The following is a 15,297-nucleotide window of genomic DNA, read 5'->3' on the forward strand; positions in this document are numbered from 1 at the left end:
CTGTATCCTTCGTGTCAATCCTCATTTTTACAAAAAAGCCCATGATAGGCAGGGTAGGGAATCAATCCATCCACGTCATTATCCGGCTTTGTGGATTGATGTCCATAATATGGAAGACCCCTGTCACATTAACTCGGATTTCCTAATTGGACAATTCGGGAACCCGTCGCCGACACTTTCTATTGCCTTACTCCTGGCGCTCCAGGCCATCCCTTCCAGACGCGGAAGATTCTCCGCTCCTCATCACTTGTCGGTGCCCAAGTAGAAGGCTGGCGGACTTCGGGGTCTGGATTCAGAGAACGCCGAGGGACCTCGGTATGCCCCTTGTTGTTGGCGGTAGTTCAGGGTCAAGAGGTAAGTCTGCTATCTCGAAGTTGAAGGTTCACCGACCGCATGAATCGAGTAAAGGAGGAGACAATTGGGTTCAGGCGTTATAGCGCGTCGCGACGTGTCACAACGCGTCCGCTGTTTTGCATGGTTAGATCTGTTAGTGTTTGCGCAGAGATACATAGAAAATATTAACGAAATATATCAGGGTACTCATCCCTATGACTAGCGTCCACGTCAATCCACATATCAATCCACGAGCCCCCAACCGTGGAAGTTGTGGATTGATTCCCTACCCTGCTAATAAGTAGTTCCGTCTGGGGTTGAAGGTCAGCAGTAGTAGTAGTGTTTATTATGCCCGGGAGAACGGATCTCAGAGGACCTGTGGCTACGCTAAATTGTTCTAACTTCTAACCCGACATAGTCGCTTAAATGACTACAACCTTGACAACCGATGCTATTTTAAACTTTCATTTTTTTATTACTTAATCATGACTCCATCTGCGCGCAAACGCGGTAGGCCGTCACTGAACCGCGCCTCATCATCACCAGATTATCCAACCCAGCGAGCGTTACACGCAGCGCAGCGCATTCATCAAGCATGTGGCATGTGGCCAACTGAGTTCTGCAAAGGTTTTGTACCTGAGACTTGGGGTGTTCGACTTATCGAGAGCCTTTCTACGTTGGTGTCTCTGGTAGTGGCTGCTGAGAACGTGGAGCTCGACGAGGTGCGCCATAGATTGAAGGTTTTCGCTACTAGCCATCCGCGCTCAGATCGCCCGCGACTTCGTGAGCTAGATATAGCAAAGGTGCGAAAGTGGTTACGTGGGATGGGGATTGATACTAAACAAACACGGCGATGGAATGGACGTGCGGATGATGATGATCGGACTGCGGATAGTGACGGAACCAAGGCAAACTCTGAACCGGTTGATGAGATTATCGCGCTAGGCTCTCGAGAAGATCTCAGCAAATACGGAGGCAAAAATGAAGAAGAGACTGAAGAAGATCCTGACTTGACTGTCGAAGAGGAAGAGAGCGTCCCTCATAAACGAGACCTTTGGTCGCGAAGCAGAGACATCGGTAATATCCAGGATGATGAGCCTATGGAGGATACCATGGCGGCCAATCCTAGGTCTGGGCTCGCTATAACCAATGGGCAATCCAGGGGCAGTCCTGTCGCCTCCAGCTCCGGCTCCAACGCAGCCGAGTCAAGCGCTTGCCCTCGGCACGGCTTTCAACCACCATCTCGCTTGGTTCATGATACCCCCAGAGCTCTATTCGCCGTCCAGAGGGACCAGATGAACAAGCTTCGGCATCTTCTGCTGCTACAACTCCACGGGCTTTTCAAAGCTCGACGCAGCCACGCGAACCACCAAGCTCCCAAACGACGGCGTCTCTCACCTCTGCTTCTCAGAACACCCAGGGTGCTCAACGATCTGGTGTGCAACCGCTCAAGCAAACAGCGTCATCTGTTCCGGGCAATCCTCAGACTCCCGTGTCTTTTCCTGCGACAACCCCACAGGGCACTACGCGCCCTCCGCAACAACCAGACAGCCAGGGATCAGTAACCGCGGCTCAGAACTCTGTACAGCTTCGCGCACAATCATCAGCATCTCTACCCACCTCCCAGAGCGCGCGACAGCCTGACCAACGATCAAGTAGCCAGCCATCAATGTCCACAACGAGTTCTCAAAGCTCCTCGACTCCTCGCGCACAAGCCAGCTCGCAGCCAGCACTGTCTCGTTGTACCGGCACTACTTCTCAGGCCTCCCAGAGCTTTCAGCAGCAACCGAACCACCGACCATCGGCGTCTATCAATGCGACTCCTCAGGCATCTCTATACTCCCACCTAGGAGGCAGTCAACCATGGACACCTCGTCCCATCGCCCCTGCTGGGGCTAACAAGCGCCCTGCTCCGTCATCGCCAGTAAACACATTTACATCCACCAACAACTTCATCAACCGGACAGCGGCGAGCAGTTCAGAATCACTCACAGCCCCTTCAACCAAAAGTCAAAAGACTGCTGGCATTCAATGTCCAAGTTCACAGGTGACTGGGTCATTGGATTGGAACGCTCTTCTTGTAAGTAACATTTACAAATACAGTGAATCCGATGCGGTCATCCTGAACTAACTTCCTTTCAGCCCACCGGAGACGGATTCAGATCAAGCTTGAAGGCCGCTTCGGCTGCCTTATTTCCTCATATCAAGAGCTTCGAAGAACTTTTAACATCCATCAATGACGAACACTGCCGACTCATCACAGTTGAGCGCAGCCTCAGACTTACAAAGAACGAGCAAGCAAAGGAGCAGGAAAAAGCCCAAGACGCGCTCAAGGATGTAGAGAAATCAATGACCACCGAGAAAAAGTTGCTCAGGGACCTGGAAGATCTCTACAACAAATATGCTGGGGATAACGAACTTTGCACGTTCCTGGATAAACGAAGACGAACGGTTCTCGAACATGAAGAGGTATATACCGTAGTCAAAAGCCAACTTGACAAGAGTACTTCTGGGCTTTTCAAAACCGATAGCAAGATTGCGTTGGCTACCAAGAGGATTGGGCAGCTTGAAGCCGAGAAGGCCGAGGTCATGAAAGAGAAGATGGGGATTGATACGGCGGCGAAACGATTGATGATTATGTCTCGTTTTATGGAACCCGGCTGGCAAGCTAGACTGGCTATGGTTGAGGAGGCTTTGGGAGAAGAAGTTATGCAGTTTGCATTTTCATAGGGTTTTCATTGTTGTGAGTGAGTGGTGGTTGGAGTTGTAATATAGGGATATCAGCTTTACTAAGCGTGACGTTGGTGTGGAGGAGATACCTTTAGCTTATTCGGACAAGTATCGTATTGAAAGAAACCTACCGAGATGACATGGACTTGGTGTCATCGCCCAGAGGCTGAAAGAACTGCATGAAACGGATAAGGGATTGAGTGCTATTACGCTGAGATTATGTTAGGGTCGTCATGTATATTCCGGCTCATGCGTCTCATCTACTCCAGCCTCTTGATGTCGGGTGTTTTGGGCCACTAAAGAAGACATATGGTAGAGAAATAGAGCGTCGGATCAGATGTTCTATAGCCTATATTTCGAAGACCGAGTTCTTTCCCGCTTTCTACGCCGCCTTCCAAGCCACTATAACTGAAAAAAATATCAAAGGGGTTTTTAGAGGAGCTGGGCTTGCTCCTTTTAACCCGGAAAGTGTGATCTCAAAGCTTGATATGAGACTGTGGACTCCAACGCTTCCCGAGGAGGTTGCTGAACCCTTGACCCCATGTGTTGAATATTGGTGAAAATGAGACCGGCTAACCGGATGAGACCGGCTAACTGGATGACCGAACTACCGGTCAGAGAGCTGTCTCGGCACTGTAACAACCTCCTATAACTACCGGTAGGTGGGTGTTACGTAAACCGGGGTTGAAGCGATCGCTCGTGGAGCTCTCTAAGACTGACACCTGAGAGACGGCCCTGGATATCATGTTTTCTTTTCTGACCCATGAGCACGTCTGGCTGAAAAGACTTGATCCCGGGTAGTGAGGTCGCTTTTGTAGTGATCGACGATAAGACCACATCTTTCTTTGTCATTTCGTTCTTGGACTTGGAAGTTTTGGGAGACTTTTCCCTGACTGACAGAGATGCTTCAGGAATCTTATGCTCCGAAATATCATCCAAGGTTACCACAGTCTTCTTGGACACCGGCCTTGCATGGAGGCTGTCATGTGATTGTACAGGTATGCTTCCTGTGTTGTTGTTCGCGACTTTCGGAGTGTGTTCGTTGTGATATGTCGGAGAATTTGAACTTTGGTCGCATTTTAAACGACCTTCTTCTGCTTCTTTAAGGCGAGGAACGATTTTCATCTGAGGCATATCGTCCCTCTGTTGGAGTTCAAGTGCCAGAACTTCAACCGTAGCCTCGCACTTGTCTGACGGATTCCTATCTTGCGCATGCTCAATTCTCATTTTCTGGTGAGAATATTTGTCGTCTTTACGACATTTTCGCTTCTTGTCCTCGGTACACATCTCCCACGTCTATCGTCCCTATAGGTAGAGACTGACCTGGCGGTAGAAGTTGATTTCTTCCTCCTTTTACAGAAACTCTCACTTGCCTGCACGTCCTTAATTCAGTTGTAGAATAGTTCAAATAATTCCAAGCCACTCTGCAAGCTACTGCGGGTTAAACTTACCGAAGTGGGAGTAAAGACTATGGTTTCTTCACAGTCTATGGTTTTTTCCATGGTGGATACGAAATAGGAACGTGCGGTGTTCAGCGCGTACTGGCGTTTCTTAGGTAGATAGTGTAAGTTCAGATCGTCGACAACCGGTATTGATGAGGGGAATATGATGGTGAACTATTTGTTGCCATACGAATGGAGGTGGACAAGCCACCGTGTTTAGGTAGGTAGGTAATGCTTTAAGTGAGGAACCGGCAGCAAAGGCTCAACCCGTCAATTTCCATGGGCAAGAGCAAAATGCTAGAGCCCGCCAGGTGTCTGATGTACGCAGCGGTTTATTTGACAACTCCTACCGACGCATTCGCAGACTATCGGGGAAATGGAACACTGAGGTATTTAATGGATAAAAGCGGAGTGTTGTCTGATGCCTTCTTTTCGCTGTAGTGTGCCCCCTACGGCGGGGCCCCATAGTAGTACGGTAATACGACATAAGTCTGACCCCACCACACCATTTTCATCCATGGAGGAATTTCAACCCAACACTTCAACATATTATTTATCCATCAAATAAAGGTCAATTAATACAATATTTATATCATTAGAAAGCCCTGATCGTGGCGTTTAATATTTTGTATACCAACCCCGGGCCCGAATACATGCTTGTAGTCTTTTCTCTAAGGAATTGATACACCTCAAAATCTTATCCTGTGGGATAGCTGCCCACGCCAACTCAACGCATCTTGTGAATTCTGCGATTGAAACGTCGTTTCTTTTCAAATTACGTAGATAAGGGAACTTTTTCTTTAACTAACTCTTCAAAATCGCCCAAACGTTCTCAATTGGGCTTAAATCCGGCGAATTTGGCGGCCAATCTATCTAACTAATCGCATGATCGAGCAGCCACTCTACGGTTGAGTCAGAGTTATGAATACTTGCGTTGTCTTGCTGGAATTGTCGGTAACCATCGTATATCGGTAGAAGACCTTCCCGGAGGGCTTTTTGGTATGACCAAGAGCTATATCCGTTCTTCTTGGCCAACGGATCGCGTGTCATGGTGATAATTCGAGATCTTCCCGTTTTCCAGATGGCAGCCCAGAACATAACGATAATTGTTGGCTTGACATGGTCATTTTTGTTCACTAGGTCCTTATTATACTTTTCATGGGGCTCACGGAAGCAGAAACTAAAGGGGTTGCTGCTTGCGTTAGCAACAGAGATTTCGTCCGAGTTGATCATCTGTACGGTTGTCAGCATTGAAACTACCCTCCCTGTGATTTGCAGCGTACTTCCTTCAATTCTTCGATATCTTTAATCCAATCTCGACAAAAATAAAGCCGAATTCGTGCCTTTTCTTTATCTAGCTTCGGTCTGTCCATTGACTTCCATTTTCTCTTGTAGTGGAAGGATACGGCGCGTTGAATGGTTCTGACTGATACGGAATTATCCATCAGCTCTCGGAGCCTGTCCCATGAGATAAATCGGTCTTGTCGTATATACCTTAGTATATTCCTTCTCTCTGCTCGATTCAACTTTGAAGGACGCCCGGTACGAGTATTTCCGTCAAATGTACCCGATTTGACGACTCTTTTGATGATCCGGTCTACCGTGTGATGGTCCGTTTTGAACTGACGCGCAACAGCGCGTTTTAACATACCTGTGTGACAAAGGGCAAAAATCGCAGCTTTTGCCTCCGGGGAAAATTCTTCATTTTTTCCTCGGTCAGGACACATAATATCTCCAAGCAGGGCTTTTTCCGACATTGTTGTGACGGTATTGTGGTGGTCTAGTTAGGAAGGGTGGTCGCGTTGAAGTCCCGTTGAAATCGGGTGGTTAGTTGGGTGGGGTCAGACTTATGTCGTAATACTGTAGTGTTCATTACGCCCGGGAGAACGGATCTCAGAGGCGTCTACACTAAACTGTTTGCACTTCCTCGCTATGCATCCCGGCCACCCAACAGAGCCCCACTCTCAATGAATAAGGTTAGCGATCTACAGAACACATGGCAGCAAGGCCTCAGCAGCAAAGGGCAGCCCGAGGTTAAGACGACTGCGGAATCGAACCGGCTTGGCAAAGTGGTAATTGAGCTAGACATACTTAGATGATATGGAGTCAGGTAAGACGCCTAGTGGGTCGGGAAACGGAAAGATCAATCAATAGCCTTATGCTGTAGATAAATGGGATGGTTGGTATTCTCTATCAGATGAGTCTGAGGTCTTAGCTGGGGGCAATAGAAAATAACATAAACTGACCTTAATTTCGTCTCTTATGCTTCCCATGGTAACTTTTCCGATGCCTTTAAGCAATTCAGAGTGGAAACTATCCATATTCGTCACTGTGGAGGTCCCGCTCATCAGCGTTCTACATAAGTAAAGTAAGTAAATTTTTCAGGCTTACTTACTTACTTACTAACGATATCCATACTTACTTGCCACCCCGAACTACCCGTTGGCTCGCCTGGGCCCGAAGGGCCCACATGAGCCAACGGGTATTACCATGCAGTACCCACCCCCCTTACGTACCCACCACTCGTACACCAAAAAGAAATCTTCCTCATACAAAATGTCCGATTTCACTCAATCGCTGCTTGAGCCAAACTGGAGTGATGAGCGCTAGAAATGGCCGTTTGGCCTAAAATCCCATCCTGATTGATCCTAGCACATTGCTTTTTTCATCACGTAAGCCGAATGGTCACATGGCACGTTTGCAAAATCTTCTAAAATGCCACTATCATCAGTAGCCTTCGACCATGCGTCATTGCGATTTAAGCTACACTAATCTTCCAAAGTCGTTGAAAAAATGTCTTCAACCTCTTACACAGTGAGCGATGTTGTAGATGCCATGCTAGATGTTTCCGATAATGGCCTTTCGCAGTACCAGGCCGCACAGATGCATGGCATCCCTCCTGCCACCCTCTCCGACCGATTAAGAGGCTTACCGTCAAAACCAGACATCATCCAGCCTGCCCAGCTTCTTTCCAAGTCTCAAGAGACTAGGTTGGTTACATGGATACTCAGACAAGAAGCACTAGGCTATGCTCCCTCTCACAGCCAAGTTCGCGCTACCGTTGCTGCTCTTCTGAGACAACAAGGTCAAGGAAGGACTATCGGCGTGCACTGGATATCCCGATTCATGAAACGCCATCCAGATATCGAGACGAAGATAGGCAGGCGTCAGGAAGCGTCAAGGTTTAATTCCTTCACTCCAAAGGCCGTCAGTTGGTACTTTGATATCCGGGAGCAAGAATATGGTTGGATCAAGCCTGAGAACACGGCCAATGTCGATGAGGGCGGTATCATGGCAGGGTTTGGTAAGCGATCATCTGCTATTACTATGGGCTTACTATTGAACTTCAAAATCAGGGCTAGACTCTCTAGTTATTGGTAGTAGCGATCCCAAGCGAAAGGCCTTCCTCAAAGGGTCTCAGTCCCGCACTTGAACCAGCTTCATCGAAGCCGTGACTGCCGATGGCCGTCTTTTAAGACCAGGGATCATCTTCAAAGGTAAAGAGCTTCAGAAACAATGGTTTATCGAGGAGTTTAGGAAGATAGCGGACTGGTATTATATCACCTCCGACAACGGCTAGACTGACAACCATATCGCCGTTGAATGGCTCAAAGAGGTCTACCTGCCTCAGACACAACCTGCAGACGAGTCCGACGCGAGACTTATCATACTAGACGGCCACGGAAGTCATGCATCTGTGGGTACCTAGCTCAGCTGTGTTGTGATTAACGCTGATTCGAAATCTAGGACGAGTGGATGGCTACGTGCTTCTTAAACAATGTGTATTGTTGTTACCTCCCAGCACACTGCTCTCATGGCCTTCAGCCGTTGGATAATGGAGTCTTCAATGCCTCTAAAGCTGCGTACCGCAAAGAACTGGAAAAACTCCTCAGCCTGACTGATTCTGCACCGGTGGATAAGGTCGACTTCATCAGAGCCTACGCAAAAGCCAGGACAGTGGGCATGACCAAGAAGAATATACTTTAGGGCTGGAGTGACTGGGAACTGGCCGATTTCACGACGTAAAGCACTTGCACATCCAGAAATTCAGCCAGACAAGAAGGAAACTACGCCTGCATTGGAGGGAGCCAAAGGCAGACAAACGGACTCTGACAATACACCAAAGACCAGCCGCCACATCAGAGATCTGGGGAAGAACAAGAGTCCCTCAACAAGGAGACGCTATTCTGTGATCTCGAAAGGGTTTGAAGCCCAAGAGTCAAAGATCGCCTCGCTAAGGTCAAGAGTAGCCAGTTTGGAGGAGCAAGTTAGCCGGCTGAGCAGAGGTAAGAAGAGGAAGGCGGTACCGAACCCCAATAAGAAGTTTATGACATTGGCCGAGGCTCTAGTAGCTGGTGATGTTATTTCCAGCCCGTCTCGGGCAACTCAAGAGACAGAGGCTGTTGAGGACGTGATCGAGGTTGGCGGGGTGCAGGAGGGCGAAAGCTCAAATTCTGCGGTGGAAGAATTACCTGTCATGCACACTCGCAGGGGCCGTAAAGTCAAGAAACCTAGAAGATATTGAACTTTGAGCAAATTGAAACATATTCATATGAAACGTCACGTTGTTGCCATTTTTGGTAATTTTTTAGTACGACGTTGAAAAGTTGCATTTTGTATGGGGAGGAAATATTTTTGGTGTACGAGTGGTGGGTACGTACGGGGGGTGGGTACTGCATGGTAAAGCATTGTTTTAATTTGTTGGAATTGGGTACAAGATGCTCATCATCCTTGAGCGTATACGCCCCCTTTTAGATAGCCTTTAACATCATGCAATGGAATGTATCCAAACATTTTTACAAACTTGCGCAAGCATCGACTTCGTTTTTTCAGATGTCCAGGCTTAGAGCTGATACCAACTTGAGCAGCTTGATGGTCTAGCTTGTTTTTCCCAAGGACCAGAAGCGGTCCTTCACACGTCAACATACTAGCGACGAAATTAAGCGCAATGTCTTCGCAGTTAAACGTCTGGTCTACCAAGTTCCGAACGCTGGTCATAACCTCATCTTCCGAGTGGTAGTATTCCAGGTAGGAAACATGTGTAAAAGCCAGACCTGTCAAGACCATGCTGTAGCTGTCCCGGCCCGCGCATTTATAGTCGTATATCGGAGTGTCGGTCACCTCGTTGTTGCCCCAGCAGCGCCCAAAGGCTCCTGTGAGGCGATGCATGCCCGCACGTCGCCATTGCTGAAAGACGTACTCCAGATCCCCCGTTGCGTTGTAGTTCCAGTCGTCGTCTGAGAGCAAGATTCCCTGCGTCCTGTACAGAGGGTCGGGGAGAAACTTCTGGTTCAGGCTATTCTTTTCGGATTTGCGGTAGCGGACGAGGACGCCGTGTTTGCTCATGTAGTCAGCTGGAGGATCGACGTCCACTTCGTTCCAGACAATGACGATTTCATAGAGTGAGGGTACTTTGCGCTCGGTAAGATGCTCGATGGTCTTGTTCAACTGGACAGGTCTCTGGTAGGTCTGGATAGCAATTCTACGCAGTGTTAGTACATGAACCTGGGAGACAAGTCGCTATATGATAACTCACGTAAACATGTCCTCAACTAGACTGCTGGTCTTATTGACGACATCGTTCCAGATAGTCACGTTGGCAACCTCATCGCGCCTTCCACAGCTCTTTTCCTCTGTGTATGTGGAAAGATTGCGAACATCGGCGAACATGGGCTCTTTCATTTCCTCTTCTTCCCTCAGTCCTTCGTAGTCGAGCCCATATATAGATGCAAAGGTCATGCAGACGATGAAACCCACGATAGACATTATGAGGACCATCCACTTCTTTCTGGGGTTGAGAGGTGTGTAACCACAATAGGGTGCGGCGTTGTGACAGGTCTCCATGGTCATTTGCTTTAACTCGTCTTCTCTATTTGAGCGAGACCTGAAACTGGAGCCATATTCGCTACTCGACCGAGACATCTTGTGTTGTGTTAAACGAGTGACTGTGATTCAAGACTGTCGTAATTGGGGTAACTCGATGGTGGGATTCGATTTGTGTGCCAGCAATGGGCGAGAGGTTGTCAAAGGAGTGAATGGGGAAAGAAGAGAATAAAAGATGCGGTCGTTAAGTTGAATCAAGAGTGACAGCACTTTGAAATTACGGGGGAAGAAGAAAAGGAGGGCGAGATAAACGGGAATGGAGAGGTCAGATTGTATGTATTGTATCTGAAATGTTTGACATTGTGAGACCTTTGTTTGCGGTTATGTTAGATTGCTAATTGGGGAATGGAGTGATGGCTTCAAAAAGGGGGGATAAAGGCAATAGTTCCTTCGCTCTATTCAAAGTCTCAGCTGAGGCACGACACATCCATTCCAAACGCCACTGAACCCATAGAAGTCAGACCAATTCCATGTATGGTTGTTCCGTTGGCACTTAGTGCATTCTCAGCTACTTTCTTGCTGTCTAGCTAACGACAATTGTTCAAATGAATCGGATCTAACGAATCTCCAGAATGGGCGAGACAAACATTGCACCTTCAAAGAAGTTTAGTCAGACGTTATTGGCAGCTGGACAGTTGAAAATTTAATTAGTAGGTAGCTCCACTTTACATTGGCCAGAACGTGTTAGTTATTATTCATCCAGGGCTCAACCAACTGACAGGAGTACGCTATGCTGAACTACTTAGAGACTACTAACTACCGTCTAGTTTAGAGACTATTGCTTGTTTTCAGAAAGACGATCCCCTGCTTCATATTTGTTATGTCTGGACTGATGCGAACCCCCTTTACCAACTCCTGCTTAATGTTTCAGCTTGTCAGTCTTACCTTTGTTATTGATGTCTTGCATCTTTTGAAACATTGTACTCAGACGCGTCAATATGCGCATTCGTAGGTTCTAACTCTGGATCGGCGTGACATTTCGATTTTTTCAACCGTCAAGTTGATTGGCGAATGCTTGTTTCACGGAAAGCGCCATTGACCAAATCAGGTATCCGCAGGGGGCGCCACTGGCACTATTGAATTCCATGAGTCAACACAGTATCTAGAACTAAACATCATTCTTTTTGTTTTCCGGTACCTTCATTGTGTTTTTTATTCCCCCTTAACCAAGCATTCTCTAAATTGGAATTAGACCTTAGACCCATGGCCTTCTTGCGTCTAGAACAGGTGTCAGAAGCAGCGGCTGAGCCATAAATACTAATTGCTTAATGCTTGAATATATCTGTATATCTGTATATCTGTGTTCCCCCCCGTCTTCTTCAAATGAATGTTTCCCACTTTCTCCCCATTGCTGATAGACTTCCGGACCCAGGCAGAGTTCATGCTGTCAGAGTATCCGTAAGCTTTAAAGTTAGGATTTTCACTTAATGACAAATTTTGCTGTATTATAACCTATCATAAAAGCTCCTTTCTGGCGGATAATTCTGTCCATTTCTTTCTAGCGCTTTTTGTTCTTCACTCCTCTCGTCCTTTCCTTCAACTAGCTGGGCTTAGTTTCCAATGGCAGGCTACACACAACTACCTTTATCATCGACAGGCGCAAGGCAGCCTGATCAGCCATCATCGCTCAAGGTTGGTCTATATATGGTGTATGAAAGTTCATTTTTAACTCAATCTCATCTACTTATCAATTGATACCATCAGGGCATGGATAGTTTCGTCCAATATAACCATTCTATTCAACAAATGGCTGCTTGATACAGCTGGATTCAGTATGTCTATGCACCTACTACATCAGAAATTTATTAAGCTAACAATTCTTCAGAATACCGTATGCCTACCAAAGACTGCAATATCGAGAGATCAACACACTAACAACAGTTGTTCACAGCCATCTTATTAGTAACATGGCATCTCATCTTTGCCACGGTTGTCACACAGATCCTCGCACGTACAACAAGTTACCTTGTCAGCCGCCATGAACTTCCGAATACATGGGACTTCTTCCTCACGACAGTCCTGCCCATCGGAATCGTATCATCCGGATCATTGGTCGCCTCCAACTTCGTCTATCTGTACCTATCGGTGGCCGTAATCCAGATGCTGAAGGCGGCCTCGCCCGTCTCGGTGTTGCTCGTCTCGTGGCTCTTTGGCGTTATCGACCCGACTATCGGAAAGATTGTTAATATCCTTGCCATTGCCATAAGTGTCGCAGTCGCGAGCGCCGGCATGATTGAGTTCTCCCTAATCGGCTTTTTCTTCCAAATGGGCGGGCTCGCATTCGAAGCCGTGAGAGTTGTCATGACGCAGGTCATGCTCAACGGTGAGGGCTTAAAGATGGATGCCATGGTAGGTTTATACTACTACGCCCCCGTCGTCGCCGCCCTGAACCTTCTTGTGGCGTGTATCATCGAAATTCCGTACTTTGACATGGCCGACTTGCACCGAGTCGGCTTCTCCATCCTGTTCTTGAATGCTGCTGTTGCCTTTACGCTTAACTTTACAAGCATGGTTCTCGTAAGTGACTCTATTGCGAAGAGATTCAATACTGACCTTGCATAGATTAGCAAGACATCGGGCCTTGTTATGTCTTTGTCCGGCATTTTCAAGAACATTCTGCTTGTCATCTGCTCCGCCCTGATCTGGCATGTAACAATAACACCCGTGCAGCTCTTCGGGTACAGTCTCACACTGTGTGCGCTTATCTACTACTCGCTTGGGTGGGAAAAGTTATTAGAAGGCTACGTGACTTCCGTAAATTGGGCATCAGGTCTAATGAGGGAGGTGGGTTTTAAGCAGGCTTGTTAATAAATAAATCTAAATCAAATTGACCCTAGTTGGATTTAATTTAGATTTAGATAACTCAATTTAAATTTAATTTAAATTCATTTAGGCATATTTAGATTTATTTGGATTTATTTAGATTTATTTAGATTTATTTGGATTTATTTAGATTTATTTGGATTTATTTGGATTTATTTAGATTTATTTGGATTTATTTAGATTTATTTGGATTTATTTGGATTTATTTGGATTTATTTGGATTTATTTGGATTTATTTAGATTTATTTGGATTTATTTAGATATCTTAATAGCTTTATTTTTATCCTATGATAAGATGAACTGCATTGCTCTGATAATATCTGCTTGTAGCCATCTTCTCGGAGGCGTGGCTATCTGCCATATAAGTCTGAATATTTATTCTAGCTTAGAAGATATCGCGGGAACTGAAAATAGGTTAATTGCTATTTGTAACAAGCATGGATACTGCTGTCGTCGGAGAAGCTAGTATTGATGCAGCATCATACATGTGGGTAACGGCAGCCTTTGTCTATTGATACTCTTTGCAGAGTTAGAAACGGTGACTGGAACTTTCTTTCTCGATATAGTATCCGTGCTCCCATGCCCATCCTGTCCACTGCCTTCTTCTTTGTTTACTGGCTAAATACCCTAGGAGGCGATGCTAATCGATGCCTTTGTACCCTAAGTGAGCTATTAAAGAAATGTTGCCATTGGATCGATTGAAGCTAGTCGTTGTATCGGGGTCGCTATTGGCTGTAGAGGTTGTTGAAAATAGCGCAGCTAAGATAATGGGATTTGTAGGCAGAGCCATTGGGAGCGAGGGTATGGGGGCAGGTGGCTTCGTTAGGCAACTCAAAATGCGACGGATGCAATAACTTTTAAGGTATGCGTTAGTCGGGAGTGGGTTAACCTGGGGTTATAGTACTAGCAATGATTAGCTAGTGCTTCTATCTAAATGAATCTAGATATCTAAATAAATTTAGCTCTTATAATTTAATTTGATTTGATTTAATTTAGATTTATTTAAATTTATTTGAATTTATTTAAATTTATTTGAATTTATTTAAATTTATTTAAATTTATTTAAATTTATTTGAATAAATCTAAATTTATTTAAATTTATTTGAATTTATTTAATTTTATTTATTTATTAATAAGCCTGAATCCATGTGTATATATCCATTTAACTCCGGTCGAATATATTATATCCACTATGTAATTGCCTAAAAAATCATATATCCACTCTACTTGGTCTAAAGTGGAGTGGATGTAGTGGTTCCGACCCTTGCCCAGAGTCGCGCCCATGCCTCTTTCTCTTACCAGTTAACTTCGATACCAGGCGTAACAGGACTGCTAAACTGAAATCGATGGGCATGATGCGGTCATGCTTGTCGGTTTATACGACGATACTGCGGGGTTCCTACATTGTTAAAGCCGTGATCAGCAATCAGTTCGATTTATTGGCGGCGGCAGCAACCACCACAAACGGTTTTTGAGGGATTTAACACGCGGTGCGGGACTCCCTGCTATTGGCTCTTGGCATCCAATCAAAGACGGAACTAATGTTGCTTTGTTATCTGCAAGGGTTGAAAATATGCAGCCGCTTCCCTTTTCATCAATGCCCAGTTGACTCAAGAAAATGGAAAGGAGACAACATGGAGAGCACATCTAACCAACGCAAGAGATTGCCATGACACGGACTCATGTTCGTCATATATATTGCATGAATAACAAGGGTTTCTTTCTACTGGTATGCTGCATGTTCCTTCTTCAACTCACGTGTTGTTTCTTCTTACACGTTGTTTTCTCGCACACGGGTTGATGCTGGCTGATCTCTTCGTACCCAAGCCAATGACCACCTGCAGCAGAAGGCCTCATTATGAGAACTAATAGTTAGTCTTATTAATTCACCAACCACAATAACTAAAACGTTTCTCGATGGCTTTATTCGCAAGGTTCACTTGTCTTATATATATGAACTACTAGTGATTCATCGAAGCATTGAAAATGAAAGATGCGGTTTTTGTTGACACACAGCAAGATTTTCTCGTCTCCGCCAACTTGCGTACCTTTGCGAGACTTGAGCCGGCCGCTGCACCAACCTGCT

General features: G+C 46.0%; 4 protein-coding genes across 4 annotated transcripts; 2 read left to right on the plus strand and 2 right to left on the minus strand.

Moving 5' to 3' along the window:
• Window positions 1–818: 818 nt before the first annotated feature.
• On the plus strand, window positions 819–3,063 carry FPOAC1_007197 (uncharacterized protein; the record flags this gene model as incomplete). The annotated part of the gene is made up of 3 exons (XM_044851665.1): window positions 819–1,769; window positions 1,820–2,413; window positions 2,476–3,063. 3 exons carry the CDS (start codon window positions 819–821, stop codon window positions 3,061–3,063), a joined length of 2,133 nt encoding a protein of 710 aa, XP_044710377.1.
• Window positions 3,064–3,732: 669 nt separating this feature from the next.
• Window positions 3,733–4,290, minus strand: FPOAC1_007198 (uncharacterized protein; the record flags this gene model as incomplete). Its single annotated transcript, XM_044851666.1, has 1 exon — window positions 3,733–4,290. The coding sequence occupies one exon, from the start codon at window positions 4,288–4,290 to the stop codon at window positions 3,733–3,735; it is 558 nt and encodes a 185-aa protein (XP_044710378.1).
• Window positions 4,291–9,334: 5,044 nt separating this feature from the next.
• On the minus strand, window positions 9,335–10,427 carry FPOAC1_007199 (uncharacterized protein; the record flags this gene model as incomplete). Its single annotated transcript, XM_044851667.1, has 3 exons — window positions 9,335–9,354; window positions 9,434–9,987; window positions 10,042–10,427. 3 exons carry the CDS (start codon window positions 10,425–10,427, stop codon window positions 9,335–9,337), a joined length of 960 nt encoding a protein of 319 aa, XP_044710379.1.
• Window positions 10,428–11,948: 1,521 nt separating this feature from the next.
• On the plus strand, window positions 11,949–13,196 carry FPOAC1_007200 (uncharacterized protein; the record flags this gene model as incomplete). Its single annotated transcript, XM_044851668.1, has 5 exons — window positions 11,949–12,037; window positions 12,093–12,160; window positions 12,214–12,219; window positions 12,280–12,905; window positions 12,951–13,196. 5 exons carry the CDS (start codon window positions 11,949–11,951, stop codon window positions 13,194–13,196), a joined length of 1,035 nt encoding a protein of 344 aa, XP_044710380.1.
• Between the last annotated feature and the right edge of the window lie 2,101 nt (window positions 13,197–15,297).

This window comes from Fusarium poae, chromosome 2 (assembly GCF_019609905.1).
Source record: "Fusarium poae strain DAOMC 252244 chromosome 2, whole genome shotgun sequence".
NCBI lineage: Eukaryota > Fungi > Ascomycota > Sordariomycetes > Hypocreales > Nectriaceae > Fusarium > Fusarium poae.